At 50.6% G+C, this 15,640-nt stretch overlaps 1 protein-coding gene across 2 annotated transcripts; it reads left to right on the top strand.

Annotated features, from left to right (window-relative positions):
• Positions 1 to 7,885: 7,885 nt before the first annotated feature.
• NRSN2 (neurensin 2) lies at positions 7,886 to 14,278 on the top strand. 2 transcript variants are annotated; one of them, XM_001928096.5, is made up of 3 exons: positions 7,886 to 7,925; positions 10,804 to 10,998; positions 12,588 to 14,278. In XM_001928096.5, exons 2-3 carry the CDS (start codon positions 10,813 to 10,815, stop codon positions 13,011 to 13,013), a joined length of 612 nt encoding a protein of 203 aa, XP_001928131.1. In that variant the 5' UTR covers positions 7,886 to 7,925; positions 10,804 to 10,812; the 3' UTR covers positions 13,014 to 14,278. The 2 variants fall into 2 exon arrangements, with proteins under 2 accessions (XP_001928131.1, XP_001928139.1); XM_001928104.5 differs by having other exon boundaries at positions 10,785 to 10,998.
• The last annotated feature ends 1,362 nt before the right edge of the window (positions 14,279 to 15,640 follow it).

Genomic DNA, 15,640 nt, shown 5'->3' with positions numbered 1-15,640 from the left:
CTGATTAGCATCCATGAGGACGCAGGTTCGATCCGTGGGGCTCCGTGAGGCTCCGTGGGTTAAGGATCGGCATTGCTTTGAACTGTGGTGTAGGTCACAGACTCGGTTCAAAACTCACGTTGCTGTGGCTGTGGTGTAGGCCAGCAGATTCGACCCCTAGCCTGGGAAATTCCATATGCCATGGGTGCAGCCCTAAAAAAACAAAAGACAAAAAAAATAAATAAAGGACTGAAGGAAATCTCCCTTTTCTTCTTTCCTTCCATCCTTCCTTTCACCCTCCCTTCTTTCCTGCCTTCCTTCCTTTTTTAATTTTACAACTACACCTGCAGCATATGGAAGTTCCCAGGCTAGGGGTGGAATCAGCACTGCATCTGCTGGCCTGCACCACAGCCACAGCCATACCAGATCCCAGCTGAGTCTGTGACCTGCTCCACAGCTTGCAGCAAAGCCTGATCCTTAACCCACCAAGAGCTGAACCCGCATCCTCATGGATACCAGTTGGATTCTTAACCCACTGAGCCATAATGGGAACTCCTGGCCTTGCCTTTTGAGGCCCCAGTTTTCCCATCTATACAGTTAGATGGCTGGACTAGAAGTCTAAGAGCATATCTGGCCTGGCATTCCCGGAGCCTATGAAACCTGCCTGGCTGGCTTCTTCCAGGTTGCCTAGCAATGGATGTCAACCCTCGCCCCCTTCCTCAGGGGTTTCTTAGCAACCTAATTCCTCACCCTCCTGTTGCTTTCAGGGTTTCCTGTTAACTAAATGAATGTCAAGTTCTGCTTTTTCTCCTCCAAAAAAAAAAAAAAAAAAAAAAAAAAAACCCTAAGCCCAAGGATCTCTTTGGAGACCTGGATACAAACCCAAAATGGAAAGAAGCCTGGGTTTGAGTCAATGAAGGGTTTGCTGTGAGACTTAAAAGAAGCTACCTGACCTCTCTGGCTTTCATTTCAGATTATGAATACTTGGCAGGTGCTCATTAGGTCTTTCCTTATTCTCTTGTGTGTGTTTGGTTTGGCTGCTAAAAATTTTCACTCTTTCAAATGGTTACTGAGTGCTTTCTTTGTGCCAGGCTCAGTCCTAAGAACCGTGAATTTTTTTTTTCCACGGTCACACTTGCAGCATATGGAGGTTCCCAGGCTAGGGGTCGAAACGGGGCTGCAGCTGCCAGCCTGTGCCACAGCCGCAGCAACACAGGATCCTAGCCGCATCGGCCACCTACGCCACAGCTCGTGGCAATGCCAGATCCTTAACCCACTGAGCAAGGCCAGGGATCGAACCTGCTTCTTCATGGATACTAGTCGGATTCTTAAACCCACTGAACCACAACAGGAATTCCAGAACTGGGAACACTTCAACGAGCAAAATAGGCATAATTCTTTCCTTCATAGAGCTTACACTCCAGGGGATGGAACACACAATCAATAAACTGAGAAGTATATACGATGATGTCATGTAATGAAGGCGGTAAACTGTGAGGAGAAGCTACTATTTCAGATGAGGTGATTTTATCAGTCAAGAGGCGAGGGAAGGCGTTCTTGTTGTGACTCAGTGGGTTAAGAATCCAACTAGTATCCATGAAGATGTGGGTTTGCTCCCTGGCCTCGCTCCGTGGGTTAAGGATCTGGCATTGCCGCAAGCTGCAGCATAGGTGGCCCATGCGGCTAGGATCCAGTGTTGCTGTGGCTGTGGTGTAGGCCGGCAGCTGCAGCTCCAATTTGACCCCTGGGGAACTTCCATATGCCGCAGCTGTGGCCCTAAAATGAAAAAAAGAGAGAGAGAGGCGAGGGAAGCCAGAAGAGGAAGGGGAGAAAAACAGTGGCTTCTCCCTTTCTCCCACCCACCTCTGAGGCCTCCCGTTGGCTGAGGCCTGCTAACAAGGGAGGCTACAGCCTCAGGGTAGCTCTCCAGAGCAGGGAAAGCAAGGAATGGATCAGGAGGCAACAAGGTCCAGAGCTGCCTCATGACCTTTGGGAGGTCTTCAGCTTTTTCAGTTCACTTCCTGCCTATAAACTGTTGGGACCCTAGGATCCCTTTTTTTCTTCTTTCTTTTCTTCTTTTCTTTTGTTTGGCTGTGCCCACACCGTGCAAATGTTCCTGATCCAGGAATAGAAGCTATGCCACAGCAGCGACTTGAATTGCTGCAGTGATAATGCCAGATCCTTAACCCACTAAGCCACCGGGGAACTCCTTTAACATTTTGATACTTAAAAAAATTATATATGATACACATAACATAAAATGTGCCATACGAATCATTTTCAGGTGTACAGCTCTGTGGCATTAAGTAGCCATATTGTTGGGTAACCACCACCACCATTAAATTAAAACCCTTTACCCATGAATCCAATAACTCCCCATTTCCCTCACTCTCCAGACCCTGGCAACCACTATTCGCCTTCCCAAATCTATGAATTTGACTACTCTAGGTGCCTTGTATAAGTAGACTCATACAGTATATATCTTTTTGTGACTGGTTTACTTCACTTAACAAAATTTCCTCAAGGTTCATCCATGTTGCAGCGTGTCAGAACTTTCTTCCTTTTCAACACTGAAATATTCCATTGTATGTATGGACCACATTTTGTTTATCCATTCATCTGTGGACAGGCCCTTGGATTGCTTCCTGCTTTTGGCTATTGTGAGCAAGACTGCTATGAATGGGTGTGTAAATACCCATTTAAGACAGCTGCTCTCAGTTCTTTTAAGCATATACCCAGAAGCATATACTGGATCATGTGGTAATTCTATTGTTTGTTTGCTTTTGGCAGTGCCCCCAGCATGCGGAAATTCCCTGGGCCAGGAATCAAACCCAAGCCATAGGAGCAACCCCAGTCACAGCAGTGACAACCCCGGATCTTTAACCCACTGAGCCACCAGGGAACTCCTGGTAATTCTATTTTTAATTTTCAAGTTATTGCCCTACTGTTTCCATAGCAGCTAAGCCATTTTACATTTGCACCAACACAAGGATTCCAATTTCTCCACATCTTCACCAACTCTTGTTATTTTCCGATTTTGCTTTTGTTTTTGTTTTTTTGATAGGAGCCATGCTAACGAATGTAGGTTCCCAGGATTATTTCGAGATTCAAACAATCATAGGCTTTTTAAACTCAGGCTTGTGATTTTTTTTTTTTTTTTTTTTGGCAGACAGTTCTCACAAAAACTTAGGCTTCTTGGAGTTCCCATCATGGTTCAGTGGTTAACGAACCCAACTAGTATCCACGAGGATGCGGGTTCGATCCCTGGCCCTGCTCTGTGGGTTAAGGATCTGGCTTTGCTGTGAGCTGTGGTGTAGATTGCAGACATGGCTCAGATCCCGTATTGCTGTGCCTGTGGTGTAGGCCGGCAGCTACAGCTCTGATTGGACCCCTAGCCTGGGAACCTCCATATGCCTCAGGTGTGGCCCTAAAAAGACAAAAGACAAAAAAAAAAAAAAAAAACACAAAAAAGCCTACTTAGGCTTCTTATCCATTTGACTATAGCCAGTTTCATGTACAAAACCATATCCACGATATGTTTCAATATATAGTCCTTAGATTTGCTTTGTTTATTTGCTTTCTTGTCCCAGAGAGCTCTCTTGATTTAATGGCAGCTATCAGGAATAATTAGGTGGTAAACCCACACCCCTTATATGATCTTGGCCCTCAATCATTTTATCCATCTGAGAAGTTTTACGGAGTATTTTTCATCCAAAGCCTTTTTTTTTTATCCACACCACATCTTAACATTTCTTTATCTTTTCTTTTCTTTCTTTTTTTTCTCTTTTCTTTTTCTTTCTTTCTTTTTTTTTTTTTTTTTTTTGGCTGCCCCAAGGCATACAGAGTTCCCAGGCCAAGAATCAGATCCAAGCCACAGTTGCGACCTATGCCACAGTTGCAGCTACACCAGATCCTTAACCTGCTATGCTGGGCTGAGGATTGAACCTGTGTCCCAGCCCTGCAAAGATGCTGCCGATCCATTGCCTACAACGGGAACTCCGTCATCCAAATTCCTTTGAAATCTGATCTCTTACTTTAATTGACTTTAGCCCAAGATATTTTAATCAATAGAAAAGTTCTTTAAATGGGTGTGAAGGCCCTTAACCTAATCTATGCCTTGGAACATTTTAATGAATTAATAGCTTCTACTGTGCTCAGCACCTCTTTCAGCTCATTTATTTCTCTTTGGGGTCAGGAAACATTACAATTTTCCACTTCAGCAGAGACCTATATATTTTTTTCTTTTGTTGTCTTTCTACTATTCCTGCACTTCATTTTATCCTCTAACAACTCTTTCTCTCTCTCTCTCTTTTTTTTTCTTTAGGGCTGCATCCTTGGCATATGGAGGTGCCCAGGCTAGGGGTCCAATCAGAGCTGTAGCTGCCGGCCTACACCACAGTCAAGGCAAAGCCAGATCCAAGCCGCATCTGTGACCCACACCACAACTCAGGACAACGCTGGATCCTTAACGCACCGAATGAGGCCAGGGATCGAACCCATATCCTCACGGATACTAGTTGTGTTCATGTTCATAACCTGCTGAGCCACAATGGGAATTCCTGATGTCTCCTCCTCTTGAATCTGGTCTCCGTGACCAACAGAAGAGGGTAAAAGTGACACTGAGTCACTTTCTAGACTCTGGCCTTGAGAAATTCGCAAGTTTCACTTCTTCTTTCCTGGGATATTCATTCTTGCGATCCAGCCGCTAGGTTGTGAGGAAGCTTGAGCACCCATGGAGAGTCCCACATGGAGAAGAACTGAGGCCCCTGGTCCTCAGCTCCAGCTCCCGCCTGAAAGCCATTACCATCTTCCAGCTGTGGGAGCAAGCCATCCTGGATCCTTCCAGCCCCCGGTGAAGCCACCCCAGCTGTTGCTACAGTAGAGCAGATTCCAGCCTTCCTGCTGAGGCTTGCCCAAGTTGCAGATTAGTTGCTTCGAGTCACTAAGTTTTGGGTTGGTTTGTTGTCTAGCAATAGCAACCAGAACAAATGCATTGACCCAGAAGTGACATGCATCACTCTGCTCATACCTCACTGGCCAGAAAGAATCACATGGCTTTGTTGAACTTCAAGGGCGAGGCTCATGGAAATTTGGTGAGCAGTGTATACTCTATCACCATGATGAAATAAAACTTCTTTGATAAGGTGACAGATGAGCAGAGATCTGAATAAAGCCGGAAACTAGCTACTCAGGTATCTGCAGAAAAACAAGAAAGGCAGAGAAGCAAACGCATGCAAAGGCTCTGAAGATTTGTGGTAGGAGTTTGTCGATTGTGCTGGGTCCAGTCAAAGAAGAGCGAGGAGGCCACTGTGGCTGGAGTCCAGTGAATGAAGGAATGGAAGAGATGAGATTAAGGAGGCAGGCAAGGATGTGGTGGAGGGCAGTTAGAGGCCAGACTAAAGACTGGTTTGAGGTATCTCATGCTGCATAGCAAACCATCTCACAACTTAGAGCTTAGCACAACACCATTTTATTATCTTTCACGATTCTGTGGGTTTGGAGTTCCCGTCGTGGCATAGCGGAAACAAATCCAACTCAGAACCATGAGGTTTCGGGTTCCATCCCTGGCCTCGCTAAGTGGGTCAAGGATCCAGCATTGCCATGAGCTGTGGTGTAGGTCACAGACGCGGCTCAGATCCCACGTTGCTGTGGCTGTGGCGTAGGCCGGTGGCTGCAGCTCCGATCAGACCCCTAGCCTGGGAACCTCCATATGCCACGGGTGCGGCTCTAAAAAGCAAAAAATAAATAAATAAATAAATAATAATTAAAAAAAGACTCTGTGGGTTTATTTATTTATTTATTTATTTTGTCTTTTTGCCTTTTCTAAGGTCGATCCCTCAGCATATGGAGATTCCCAGGCTAGGGGTCTAATCAGAGCCGTAGCCACCGGCCCACGCCAGTGCCACAGCAAGGTGGGATCTGAGCCGCATCTGCAACCTACATCACAGCTCCATGGCAAAACCGGACCCTTAACCCAATGAGCAAGGCCAGGGATCAAACTCGAAACCTCATGGTTCCTAGTCCAATTCTTTAACCACTGTGCCACGACGGGAACTCGAGATTCTGTGGGTTTATGAGATCCAATGGGATGGTTTTTCTGCTCATGTGATGTCATCTGGCAGCTCAAATAGGCTGGCACATCCAAGATGACGCCCTCACATGATGCTGTCCAGTACCATATTTGGTGCCAGCCGTGGGCTGGAGGTTTGGCTGGGGCCGTCTACATGTTGCTTGGGTATTTTCAGCATGTGGACTGTGGTCCAAGAAGGGGAATTCCACAGTGAGTGTTCCACGAGGAGGGAAAAGGAAGCTGGTCCCCTTGAAAGCTAAGACCAGAGCTGGCACAGCATTACTTTCACCACATTCTATTGTTTAAAGTTTCTATGACTCTTTCTGCCGTCAAATGCTCTACCCAGAGCTATAACCCCTCCAGACCTTCCTCTTAATAAATGCCTTTTGGTTTTCTCAAGAGCATTTACTTTAACAGGTTTCCTTCATTGGACTTCTTACTGTCCTCACCCATAAACTAATATAACAATAATGGTAATAACAATGATAATAATTTATTGAGTTCTTCTTCAGTTCCAGGAGATTTGCTAAGTGTCTTGTATGCACATCTCATTTCATTGTTTTGTTTTTGGCCACACCCAAGGCATGCAGAAGTTCCCTGGCTAGGGATCGTACCAATACCACATCAGCAACCTGAGCCCAAGCAGTGACAATGCCAGATCCTTAATCTGCTAGGCCATCAGGGAACTCCTCATTTCACTCTTTTTTTTTTTTTTTTTTTTTTTGTCTTTTTAGGGCTGCAACTGCTGGCGCACACCACAGCCACAGCAATGCAGGATCTGAGCGGTGTCTGAGACCTACACCACAGCTCACGGCAACACCTGATCCTTAACCCAATGAATGAGGCCAGAGATCAAACCTGCGTTCTCATGGATGTGTTCGTTTCCACTGAGCCATGAAGGGAACTCCTCATTTCACTCTTATAACCCCTTTGAGAGGCAGTCGATAATATTATCTTGATTTTACTGAGGCTCAGAGCATTTAAAACATGTAAGCCGAAAGTGGCAGGACCAGGGATACACACATTGATCTGTCTGACTCCAGACTTCAACTCACAAGCACCATGTTGGTTTTTTGTTTTTTGATTTTGGTTTTGACTTTCTGCCTTTTCTAGGGCTGCACCCGTGGCATATGGAGATTCCCAGGCTAGGGGTCGAATCGGAGCTGTAGCCACTGGCCTATGCCAGAGCCACAGCAACGAGGGATCCAAACCGAGTCTTCGACCTACACCACAGCTCACAGCAATGCCGGATCCTTAACCCACTGAGCAAGGCCAGGGATCGAACCCACAACTTCATGGTTCCTAGTTGGATTCGTTAACCACTGAGCCACGACGGGATCTCCAGGAAGGCACTTCTGATGGGGACCCATTGGGAGAGAGATGGGTCTCAACCATGGGTGGGGGCTCAGATTGAGAGATGGGAGTCTGTTAAGAGGACGAGGGCTCAGGCAGGAGCTGAGCCCTTGTGTACTTGGGTGAGGGCTCCATGCAGAGGCCCAGAGAGGGGACTGAAGATACAGTGGAGACATAAAAGCTCAGCGAAGCCAAGGGTCTTCAGTTGGCGGGTTGGGAGATGGAGGGAGAGATAGGACAGTCAGGTGAGATGTTTGAGGGGCTGCATAAGGGGGTGGGGTCCCGGCGAGAGGCCTGGGGTCTCAGAGAAAGAAGGGAACTCCCAGGAAAGGACAGGGCTCGGGGTCCTTCAAGGGTCCGAAATCTGCAGGGCCAGCCCTTGGGGCCGATTGCCCGCCCCCCACCCCCACCTCACCCCCACCTCACCACCCCCGCCCCCCGACTGCGGCGCACGCGCCGACCCAAACCGCTTCTGCTGCGCAGGAGCCCCGGCTCCCGCTCGGCGGAGACCGCAGACCGAGAGGTGAGCTCAGCCCTGCTCCACTCGCGGCGCGACCCCCACCCTGCCTCCTCCCGGGATTCGAAGAATCCCCCACTCCTGCTGCGTCCCCAGCCCCTGCCTTGTCCCGCCTCAGGCCGGACGGCGGCCCCAGCCCTTATGTGCCTCGAGCTTTGGGAGGCGGGGGTCCCAGGGACGTAGCAGGAGGCAGACATCTCTTCAGCCCCAACGCCCCGAGGCACCTCAGGGTTGATAGGCTGGGTGAGGCTTCAAAGGACAAGACCCCCTCTCCCTCCCTGCTGAAAACCCATTGGCACCCCTCTATGCCTCAGTTTCCCTCCTGGGGAAAGGATGCACTTGAAGTCTCGAACCGGCGACCGGGTCAGAAACCGTATGCGGTGGTGGTGGTGGTGAGGGGACCTGGCCTCGCTCCCCAGGACGGCGCCCCTCTTCCTGCTTGAGCGATGCCGAACGCTAAGGGGGCGGGTCTGGGGGGGTCTGAGAAGGAGAACTGAGCGTGGCCCCATTAAGGCGACAGATTACAGCCATCTTCTGTCCTCGCGCCTGTCACCTGCCGGTGCGCCTCCCTCCGCTCGCCTCCGCGCGGCAGCCTCCACCCCACGGATCCCGGAGCCCCCTCCTCTTCCCGCTCCCTGCTTTCTGAGCTCCTTCTGCATCCAGCCTAAGGAGAGCGCCCCAGCGGTTCCTATGGCAACCCTGGTCCCGGGTTCTCAGCATCCTCCCGCTTCCTTACCCCCGACCGCCAGTCAGCCTCCTGGCAACCTGAAAAGGAGAGGGAGGGGCCAGGCCGAGGCGGGGGGTGGGGAGGTTGGCAGTGTCAAGGTCACCTTCCTTCTCCTACGCCAGCGAGATCGGGTGACAGTGTGTATTTGGAGGAGAGGAACTGGGAGTTACAGGGGAGGAGCTAAGCCGGGCCTACCATCCCCGAGCTCCCTCCCCGCCCCCTCCCCTAGGAGTGTCGTGGCACTGACGCCCGCCGCCCCACCAGCTGCGTTGTAGTCTCCTGATCCCGGCCTCCCCGAAGCAAAGGTTCCCAATGTGGCCACACCCTCTGCAGAGCCCAGCTCCCCCCAGCCCCCACTCCCGGGGAGCGCTCCGCCCGGACCGATTGCCCTGTTCTTTCCCTGTCTTTCGCTTTGGTCTTTTCCCATTGTCTGTCAATTTGAGGGGGCGGGTGTGGGGGGGTGTCTTTTACCCCTTTTCCCTTTTTTATCCCTGAGTTTTGGGTGAGAACTGTGGCGAACTGCAATTTATAGACAGGCTTTAATGACAGCACTTCTGTGCGCTCATGCAGGTCCATAAAATCACCTTCATCACGCTGTGGCTGTGTGTGTGTGTGTGTGTGTGCGCGTGTGCGTGTGTGCGTGTGCGTGTGTGTGTGTGTCTTTGTGTGATGTGTCCGAATGTCTTTTTCTTTGTGCTGTGTGTCTAGCTGTATGTGTCTCTAGGTGGTGTATGTATGCCAGTCTTTGTGTCTCTCTGTGGTGTTTGTGTGTCTGTGTTGGTGTGTGTGTGTGGGTGCGTCTATCTGTGAATGTGTCTGTTTGGTTTGTATGTGTGTCTGTGTGGTTCCCTGTGCTGTGTTGGAAGTGAGAGGGGGCTAGACATTTGTCTTATCCTTCAGTATAAGCACATTGCTTCATTTTGTTGGAAGCTGCTCAGAGGCACTGGGGGCCGTCATGGGGTGGGGGGAGCCCAGTCCTTCTCCGGCATCCCCAGCTGGGGTGTTGGGCCCAAGGATGTGGGGATACCCAGGTGCCTTCCATTACCTAGGCCTCGGTGTCTCCATTTGGGAAAAGAAATGTCCTTAGAAAGGTTTCTCTAGAAATCCTACAGAACTTGAACCTAAAAGCCCTAGGCCTGAGGGCCCCTGACTTTCACCTTCTGTGGAGTCAGGATTCCTTGGGATGTGGAGATTGTTTCCTTCTGAGGGGCAGCCCTGGGGAGGGATCTTTTAGGACTGTGCATCTAAGGTTCCCTTGGGGAACAAATGGTGGCCTTGACAGTTACCCCAAAAAGTACCTTGAAAGGGGGGAGGTTAAGGGGAAGAGATTTGAAGAGAAGGTGGAGAGGAGAAATTCTCACTCTAGACATCTAGACGCAGGGCTCAAAGATTTCAGGTTAAAAATAATAATGAAAAAGAGTTCCCATTGTGACTTAACAGGTTAAGGACCTGACTTGTCTCTGTGAGGATGCAGGTTCCCTGACCTCGCTTAGTGGATTAAGGACCTGGGGTTGCCGCAGCGTGCAGTGTAGGTTGCAGATGCATCTCAGATCTGATGTTGCCGTGGCTGTGGTATAGGCCAGCAGCTGCAGCTCCAATTTGACCTCTTGGCTTGGAAACTTCCATATGCCGCAGGTGCAGCCGTTAAAAGAAGAAGAAAAATGAAGAAATTACCACAATAATAATCACAGAAGCTACCATGTCTTGGCACCAGACCCAATAACTGTCTGAAGTAGATGTGATTATCAGTTTTGTTTTACAGATAAGGAGTCTGCAGCTTAGAGAGACAAAAGTATTTTCTTAATAGCCACCACTTCCATAGCCAGGGAGTAGTGGAGCCTGGATTGCAATTCAGGCAGTCAGGCTTCAGAACTCACAGTTCCAGCCACTGTGTGGCCTCCAGAGTCATCAGATACACTTATTGCCACCAACAAATTGCCAGGCTCTGGGCAAAGCACTCAGTGCATTGGCTCACGCACAGTGTACTTAGGAAAAGCAGGCCAGGATTCCAGAAGGCCGGGCTCTGCTGTGAGTGTGAGATGACTAAAATGGGTGGAGAAGTGAATGCAGCACAAGGATTCAGGGGCATGGGAGAGTCACCATGGGCAACCCTCACTGACCCTTCCCTCGGTCCACAGCACCTTGCCTGCCCCACAGGGACCCAGGATGCTGAGCTGCGACCATCACTGCGGCTGTAGCCGAGGCCCCAACGTGGAAGATGGCAAGTGGTATGGGGTCCGTTCCTATCTGCACCTCTTCTATGAGGACTGTGCAGGTACTGCCCTCAGCGATGACCCTGAGGGCCATCCTGTCTTGTGCCCTCGCCATACTTGGCCCTCACTGTGCTGGAAGGTAAGGTGGGAAGAAGAACAACCCCTGTGATTTTTTGTGGTTTCAGGAAGGGGATGGGTCAGTGGATAGAAGGAAAAAGTTCTGTGTAGCAGATAAGAGTTTTGCATGTTCAAACAACAGGAGACTCCACTCAAATGAGTTTCAACAGTAAAGGGAAAATATTGCTCATTTCATAGAAGAAACCAGAGGTTTGATACCTTCAGGCAAAGTTCGATCCAGCAGTTCACACCAGCACACTGAAGACTCAAGGTCTCCTTCGGACTCACCATGGTACCCTCACCCATGCAGCCCATTAGCTTCAGGCTCTCCCCACATATTCTCCAGATTGACTGCTCCCCTGCCAAACTTGTCTCTTACTTCACACCATTCAAAGGAAATCAGAATTTCCCCTGATATTTCCTTCAGAAAAGAAACAATGCTTTTCACTTCCAGAAGTCCTGGCAAGTATTGCATCGCCTCTGATTGGGTCACTTGCCCAGCTTTGAACTAATTACAGTGGCCAGAGGGATGGCATATGCTGATTGGCCAGAAGAAGGGTTCATCCCATTTAAATCTTCCTCCAGCTTCCCAGTGGTATATTGGGGCACTGTTGCCAGGGCAGTGGAAGACATGAGACCACCTTTTTGTTGCCAGGCAGTGTGCTAGGCTCTTGGGGACACTGAATTAAAGAGGATGTGGTCCTTGAGGAGCTCCTAGCTGTGGTTTGTTTAGTCCTTCTGCAAACATTCACTCAGCTACTGCTCTGTACCAACAACATGCTAGGCATGGGAGACACCTCGTGAGCCCAAACAGACATAGTCTCTGTTCATGGCTTTCCCAGCTCTTAGTCCAGTGTAGCAGACAGGCATCATCTACATAGTAACCAAAGTACATGTCCAAGTGTAAGCCAAGGTGAGTCCACTGAAGAACAAGTGAGGATGCATTTGCATGAGTGCAGAGCAGGACACTTGACCTGTTATGGGACATCCTGGAAGGCTTCCCAGAGGAGGTGAGGTTTGAGATTCCATCTGGGGAATGCGTAGCAGTTAACTTGACAGAGGAATAGAGGTAGAAGGCCAATCAGACTGGAGATAAGATGGGACCCAAATAATGACAGAGAGGCAATCAGTGTTGGCAGAAGAAACCCACTGCTGGGGGGAGCTGAAGGGGAAATTAAGCCAGAGGCCTCAAGATTCCAAATTGAGGCGTTCCTATTGTGGCTCATGAGTTAAGAACCCGATTAGTATTCCTGAGGATGCGGGTTTGGTCTCTGGCCTCACTCAGGGGGTTAAGGGTCTGGCATCGCTGCAAGCTGTAGCACAGGTCGCAGATGCAGCTTGAATCTGGTGTTGCTGTGGCTGCGGCATAGGCCTAGCCTGGGAACTTCCGTATGCCGTGGGTGTGGCCCTAAAACAAACAAAAAGATTCCAAATAGAACAGGAGAGTTTGTGCCCCTTATCAGTTAGGTCCTAGCAGGTGTGTCTGTGATCTCATCTCTTTAAGGTTGGGCCAAGGGGTTACCTTTAGGTCCAATTGGGAGCCGAGGTGATCCCTTGGCCTGGGGACCAAGCTGACCCTGACTTCCTCCCAATCTGTCTGCCTCTCTCCAGATCAGCTTATCCTCTGGGACCCTGCTTCTGGTGCTGGGTGTGGCAGCCCTGACCACTGGCTATGCGGTACCCCCCAAGCTGGAGGGCATCGGAGAGGGCGAGTTCCTGGTTTTGGATCAGCGGGCAGCTGACTACAACCGGGCTCTGAGCATCTGCCGCCTGGCAGGCACGGCGCTCTGCATGGCGGCTGGGATCCTGCTGGCCGTCTGCCTGTTCTGGGCCATGACTGGCTGGCTGGGCCAGGACACCAAGGCAGAACCTTTGGACACTGAAGGCGACAGCCATGTGGAGGTCTTTGGGGATGAGCTGGAACAGCAGCTGTCCCCCATCTTCCGAGATGCCAGTGGCACGTCTTGGTTCTCACCACCTGCCAGCCACTTTGGGCAGTCCTCTGTGCAGACCATCCAGCCCAAGCGGGACTTTTGAGATGCCCAGAGGAGGAGCCAGACTGGCGTCTGGACCCTTCTTCCTCCCCCCACCACCCCATGCCCCCCCCCGGTCCCCTTAACTTCTCCCTTTCAGTGGGGCCCTTCTGTCTAAGGCCCCAGAAGTCCCAACTCTAGGTTAGAAAAGTCTGGAGCTCTCATTTCCGTGTCCCTTTCCAGGGAGAGGGCCCTACCTCATCCAAAATGCCAACCTTCCCCAAGTCCTCCTAAAACGTCCCACCCACCCCTCCTTTCCAGGGCCATTCAGGGGCAGAAAGCTTCCCCCTCAGCCCCACTCTTTCCTCTCTATGACCTTAGGCGAGGCTTACCCTTGCAGACCATCAGTTCCTGCCTCTGTATAATGCAAGGTTTGGTCCAGAGTCTAGAGTTCCAAGATGCTCTTTTTCTCCCCGGAATATAAGTATTACCCTCCATAGGCAAATATAGGGGGAGGGGTAGCAGGGTCATTCTCAGCCACTGACCCCCTCCCTCTGTCAGCTGCACCAGGATGCCTCAGGATGGGCCAGAGATGTCATCTGGACAAGGATGGTGTGAAACCATTTGCTCCCTACAGTATGTTTTCTACATGCATTTGGGCATCAGATCCCCTCTGTCCACCCCACCGTGAGCTATTATTAGCCCCAGTTAACAGATGAGCTGGTTGAGGGAGACGGGGCAGTCTGCAGGAACTCGGAACCACATCTTTAGACTCCCGGGACAGATCTTGTTCTACAGCTGGAACAGGACCCCACACCTTCCTGGCTTCTAGGGGACACCCTCCCCCAAGGGTGGCACAGGTCCAGCCCAGAGAGACTTGCTGGTGACTCAGGAGATACTTTGGACATGCATTTAAATGGCTTCTGAGAGGCAGGGGCAAGAGAACTGGGATGTTTTTGCCCATTAGAGCCCAGAAATTATCACCCACGGCTCCTGACCTCATCCTGTAACCAATGTGCTCTCCGGGAGGCCTCAGCCCCTTCATCCTGCAGGCTCCCCAGCCATATGCATCATGTCTGTTCTCTACCACTAGGGGGAGCTCCAAGCCAGCGGGAGAGGGGTGCGCAGGGCCCCAGCCTCTACCATCCCCCGCCTTCAGTCTGGGGAGGAGGGAAGAGGGGAGGGGGCGGGGAGGCGGGCGTGTTCCTGGAAGGGTCCTCCGTCTTCTCCACCAGGCGGCCCTTGCTGTCCTTGTGCCAGAGCCCACTCCCCATCGTGCACCCTTCCACCCCACCTTCCCTTTCAATAAACAGCTAGGATGGATACTGACTTTGCTTCTCTTTTCCCTGATCACTGGGGCCTGAGGAGGGAGGAAAGAGACTGTTAGGAGCACCTACTGTATGCTAGGCACACAAATCCATTATTTCTCATTTGCTTCTCATGATAATCCTTTAAGAAAGAAGATGATTACTTTCATCTTACAGATGAGATGAGAAGTTCCTCAGCCGCCTTGACAATTCCTGTCTCCATCCTTGAGAAGGATGTGAGGAGGGGGCTTCTGGAGCTGGAGCCAAAGGTGGCATTTTTTCCAGGAAGATAAGAACAGCTAAACGCCACTGGCACAGGGGGTCAGGCCCTGTTCTCCGGGCTTTGCAGACATGAGTTCATTTCACCTTCACCGCAACCTAGGAGGTGGGGGCTGGTATCCCCAAATCTCACTCTCAGACTCCAGGTGAGGATTTCCACCCTAATTCACCTAAGCTTGAATTCCCCCCCCCCCCAAACTGTTCTCTTCCCACGCCTCCCCCTCCAGACCTGCCCCTCCTAGGATGCCCACACCCGACAGAGTGGCAGCTCCAGCCGAAGCCTTGGAAGCATCCTGACTCCTCCCTTTCCTCACAGCCTGAATCCTGTCCACCAGCAAGTCCCGTCAGCTCAACCTGGGAGATGCATCCTGCCCCTACGTGCTTCTTGCCATCCTTGAGGCTAGCTCATGGGCACCTCTCATCTGGATTATCCCTCCAGCCTCTCCCTGGGCTCCCGGCTTCCCACATCTACACAAATACTACCAGTCTAATCTTTACAGAGCAGCCAGACAGATCCTGGATGACATGGGTTAGCCTATGCCACAACCACAGCAACACAGGATCCGAGCCACATCTGTGACCTACACTGAAGCTTGCAGCAAAGCCAGATCCTTAACCCACAGAGCAAGGCCAGGAATCAAACCTGCATCCTCAGAGAGACAATGTCTGGTTCTTAAACTTCTGAGCCACAACAGGAACTCCAAGTAGCCTATTTTAAAATGTTGGAATGCCTGATTTCCCATTGTGGCACAGTGGAAATGAATCCGACTAGGAACCATGAGGTTGCAGTTCAATCCCTGGCTTCACTCACTCAGTTGAGGATCCGGCGTTGCGGTGAGCTGTGGTGTAGGTTGCAGATGAAGCTCAGATCTGGCATTGCTGTGGCTGTGGCGCAGGCTGGCAGCTGTAGCTCCTATTAGACCCATAGCCTGGGAACCTCCATGTGCCGCTGTTGCAGCCCTAAAAGGACAAAAGACAAAAAATAAAAAAATAAAATGTGATGATGCTTCCATTCCCTGTGCACTCTGGATTTGGGTTTTTGCTTTCCTAAGGCATTTGTCACTTTTCAAATACCACCCAATTTACCTACATGTTCCACCATCAT

This window comes from Sus scrofa, chromosome 17 (assembly GCF_054392235.1).
Source record: "Sus scrofa isolate SSC_HxYL_T2T_F1_AM1 chromosome 17, Sscrofa_HxYL_maternal_Yorkshire_Landrace_v2.0, whole genome shotgun sequence".
Lineage (NCBI taxonomy): Eukaryota > Metazoa > Chordata > Mammalia > Artiodactyla > Suidae > Sus > Sus scrofa.
Note: the sequence above shows the minus strand (reverse complement) of the source record. Positions and strands in the feature narration are given on the sequence as shown.

Coding starts and splice junctions, on each gene's coding strand:
- NRSN2 (XM_001928096.5), top strand. CDS start 10,813: ATGCTGAGCTGCGACCATCACTGCGGCTGTAGCCGAGGCCCCAACGTG. Junction 10,999..12,587: donor GGCCCTCACTGTGCTGGAAG/GTAAGGTGGGAA, acceptor GCCTCTCTCCAG/ATCAGCTTATCCTCTGGGAC.